At 43.2% G+C, this 4444-nt stretch overlaps 1 protein-coding gene across 1 annotated transcript; it reads right to left on the bottom strand.

The window, feature by feature from the left end:
* Positions 1-489: 489 nt before the first annotated feature.
* Positions 490-1680, bottom strand: LOC135709679 (long form salivary protein D7L1-like). The gene is made up of 2 exons (XM_065232069.1): positions 923-1680; positions 490-856 (listed from the first exon to the last, which is right to left on the bottom strand). Exons 1-2 carry the CDS (start codon positions 1619-1621, stop codon positions 623-625), a joined length of 933 nt encoding a protein of 310 aa, XP_065088141.1. The 5' UTR covers positions 1622-1680; the 3' UTR covers positions 490-622.
* Positions 1681-4444: the final 2764 nt, after the last annotated feature.

The raw sequence follows: 4444 nt of genomic DNA, 5'->3' as shown, positions 1-4444 counted from the left end.
ATGTACACAACATTTCAGTTCACCCAGTTCACCGCGAGAGTGATATTTTGAAGAAACTATTCCAGATTCGAACCTGGTTCATCAAACTAAAACGACATAAGGAAACTACTAGAGGGGATAAATTTATTTCCCAACTTTTAAATAAGCCAATAAGCGATCAATTTTGATGTGAAAGGAAAATAAGTAATTGTAGTAACAATTCTACAAGAGGTTATATTAATCATAGGATAGCGGGGGGCTATAGACGTAATTTCTGATCAAAATGACGTCTGGAGCAAAAACTTCAAATTTTGTTTCACTCTTTTGGACATGAAAAAATAAATTTAAGATTCATGAATAAAAAGCGTATTTCATTATCAAACTATCCTAATACTTTCGTTGCATACCGTGCTCCGTACACAACTTGTCTTGCATTGAGAAGGTATATGCTTAATAAAAGAAGCCCTAACCGTTTGAGCATTCCAACGCATGAGCAAAGCTCGAAATCAACACAATAAAATTCCATATATTTATTAGTCTCATATGTTTCTGAATACGAATTCAGTGGAAATCTTACAAACAACAGTGATTTGCACTAACCGAAGAAGTTACCTTATTTTGCAATCACTTTTCTAACACCAACCTACAGATTGGTGGCAAATTCAACGGCCGACTTCCACGGTTCCTCTTTAGACGTCAGATCAAAGTAAAATGCCGTCTTCTGATTTCGCTCTAGCATCACCAGGACCAACTCGTCAGCTCCCTTATCGCGCAGACAATTATAGAGGCTACGTGCACCCCCCGTCGCTGAATCACAGTGGTCCGCCTTATCACTACCCTGCCCGGCCGCATCGTAATCGCGGCGAATTTCGTTGACCTAGAAAAAAAACGCCATAGATTAGCTTAAGCGGTATGCAATTTTTGTTAATCCTCTTTGGCTTACATTGACGGCACCTTCCTCCGTAATCCAGCGGAATCCACGGAAAATGCAATCCAACAGAGCGGCCGAGGGGCAGCTGTGCTTTTCGTCCCACTTGGCTCCGGTACGTTTTTCGCAGTAATCCACATACATTTGGCCGATCTGCTTGACCCGGTCTCCGAGCGTTGCATAGGTCGTTCCGATGTCCCTGTAGTCTCCGTGGAACATCCTCAGGATCGTATTGTGGTGGGTTGTGTAGAACGTATCGTACTTGTTGAACACCGATTCACATGAATTGTCCTCCAAAGCCCCAGCCAACATGGGTTCAGCGTTCGTCCTCAAGGTTTGCAGCTGTTCCGGGTCCGCGTAGAAGAACGATTCCGCCTGCTGTACGAACCTCTCCGGTAGAAAGCGTTTCTCCTTTGGATCATACAGCCGCAATTCTTCACTGACACACTTCACGTAGCATTGACTCTCGTAGGTGGTATCCGGGTGCCACTTGACCCAGTTGATCTTCTGTTCTATGCTGGCCGATGAGTCATTGAGACAGCGGACGTATGCGTACAGAGTTTGCTCCGGAGTTCGGGGTTCCCATTTTGCACTGACCAAAGTCCCTACCTCAGCTTCCGAGTCATCGCACGGTATGGCAGACTCCAAAGAGGTTCCCACTAGTAGCGAGCCGACGAAGAGAAGCTTCTGGAACATCGATAGTGCGCCAGCCATGATTGAATGATACAGTCAGAAGAGACCAATGGGGGGGCCTGTTCGCGGTGGGAGCTCAATTGAAACTAAATGTCCAGCCGTGTTTGCGCTCTCAATCGGTCCAATACGTTGAAGATGAGAAGCTCAACATTCACTTATCAACATAATCTGATCGCCGGCTTTTGTGCACTTGACTGGCTCATGCGGGACGCCCTGGATGGGATCGAGTTGTTATCGCGTTGAGTGTTTGCAAACAATAATGGGGTGTTGCTCGATCCCGCTTCGTCTCTCTCTCTCTCTCTCTATCTCCCTGTGTGAAGCTGTGGAGCGATGCTGCTAGTGAAAGCTTGCTGAAATCAAGTGAAATGGGGTGAGGAATTTATTGTTTTATTTTGAATAAAGGTTGGGTTCCTCAGACCAAGAGATAGTGAAATCGCAACAAAGTAGTTTGATAGCAAAAATGAGATTTTATATTTTCAAGGAGATGCTGGTAGCTTCCCTATAAAGTTTTTTTTAACTAGTTCATTTATTTGGAAGGCTCAATAGCGTTAGCTTTACGGAGCCGATAGTTCATTGTTCTTTGTTTGTAATAATATTCACTTAATTCTATGTCTAGTAGGAGTTGGGCCGAATACTCGCGGCTTACTCGAGGTTAGAGAGGTACATTGTCGAAGGATAGGATCAGGGGTGGAGCTTGGGGATAAGGTTTCGTTGTCTCATCAGAGCGTTGCCGCCAGTATGAACGGTAGTTCGGTTGTAGTTTCGACCGGCTATGGTGGGTGACCAGTGGGCGACAATGAGACTCATCGAGGCGCGGGGACAAGACAAACAAAAACTAATAAAGAGAGACAAAAGACAAAGGAATAATGTTCTTATACAAGACATTTGAAGAAACACATAAACCGACTGCATATAGCAGATATCGCTAGTTCCCAACACGTCTCTGATAGCAACATAGGGTTGTCTTCGTTAGGCTTCGAGGGTATTCAAAAGTCGCTCTCTTGCGGCGTGATCGATGTCATCGTAACCGTTTCCACACCGACAGATGTTGCTGTCCACGATGTTTATTCTATTGAGATGAGCATCTAGCGAGTAGTGGTTGGACATAAGTCTACTCAGTCACGACTTAAGTTCAAGCCTTTAAACCACGCTCTCGAAGAAACATTAGGAATAATTGTATGTAACCACCGTCCAAGATTTCCATTGTCCCAATCGGTTTGTAAGGGTACTCTGACGCATTAAATGGTAAAATTCATCGTGTGAAATTTGCCTGCGTGCCCACCTTTGCGAGAGAGTCCGCCTTCTCATTGCCTGGGATTGAGCAATGTGAGGGGACCCATACAAAGGTAATCATATATGATCTTTCGACCAGCACACTCATCTGCTCCCTTACCTTTGAAAGGAAATAAGATGAGTGCCTACTTGGTTTCATCTACCGAATAGCCTCGATTGAACTGAAACTATCCGAGAAGATGAAATAGGGTAGAGAACTACTTCGGCCTAATCGCCCATTTTGGGCCTATCGAGCAGACAACTTCATATAAATCCATGATTTCAGAGTTAACAAGTCAATTATGCGTTTGGTACGATACTTTAGTTAATAAGCTACCGAACGAAGTCAATGAGAACGCGTGATATGAAGGTTTGCACCCATTATTCCCAAAAACAAAAGAAGCGCTCCGACCGAATCAATTTTTATCTTCATCCGATAGGCCGAAGTGAATTCATTGGCGTTTCAATCGCGTTTTGATGCGTTAGGCCGAGTTTAGAATCCGTAGGCCGAGTTTGGCGTCAAGAAGCAGTGTTAGACTTTTGACAATATCTCAACGATTGGTATCTCTTTATCAAATCTTACGGTACGTACGGAAAGGTAAATAAATTTGGAAGCCATCAGTAATAATAACATTCCGTTTGGTGCTAAACTGCGCTAGATTAAGAAAGACTAAGTGCGAGCTGTGCTTAATAGGCCGGAAATGGGGTAGTTAACCCTAATGGTCTGCGGGCATGTTGGAGATCATCCCCAATGCGAAGTTGATTACTGCCAGCTCAGCAACAAAAACGGAACAAGGTTCCTGGAGTTTACGGAAGGCGCTAGAGTTTTCATTGAAGACATCGAAGCCAGTGGATCAACTGAGACGAGACCCATCTGTAAAATATCTGTTCACGCAATTGAAGTGTTGGTACTTTTCAGTAAAAATAAGCGGGATAGTAATAGGTCTATGCTAAAGTTGATCGGGAATCCCATGAGTTGCTTGTTTCATGGTCAGATCATATTTAATTGAGGAACTGCTAATGGTGAAGTGAGCACGGTCTGGAGTATAACAAGGAAGACATATATCTAAAGATATGTAGTGGAGGTAGATTCTCATAAATCGAGATTGTGTGTTCAGCCAAAGAATTTCTTCAAAATTTGCAATTATAAGTGTGTTTGTCACTCCGCATTTGATAAGTATTCTGAGAGAGAGAGCTCCAAGAAACGATTCTGGAGGGGTGTTACTCCTGCCCAGTGTTGGCAAAATCAGAAATCAATTGATATTTTTCCGATTAAATGCGCTCGCAATATCACGCGTAATATTGGAACAAAATATCATGCTTGATATTGATTTTACAAGCTCCTTTGATATTGCGAGACTATTCACAACGTGCAAAAATCAAGCTGAGAGTTGACCTGACATAAAAGTGATTCCATTGAACATCGTTTTCTTAGAAAGAGAAAGCATAGTTTGCTATCTCTTTTTAATCTTCACCGATGGCAGACGCGAAGGGACTGCTGCAAGCCGTTTTGAAAGTTTCGGTTTCATTCAAGTGTAAAGCAAAAATCATTAAACTCAATCTCACCACAGT

Source organism: Ochlerotatus camptorhynchus, unplaced genomic scaffold (genome assembly GCF_037179485.1).
Source record: "Ochlerotatus camptorhynchus isolate MF236.1 unplaced genomic scaffold, CSIRO-AGI_Acam_v1.1 ptg000361l, whole genome shotgun sequence".
NCBI classification, from domain to species: domain Eukaryota; kingdom Metazoa; phylum Arthropoda; class Insecta; order Diptera; family Culicidae; genus Ochlerotatus; species Ochlerotatus camptorhynchus.
The sequence above is the reverse complement of the archived record's forward strand: the minus strand, read 5'-3'. Positions and strand labels throughout refer to the sequence as shown.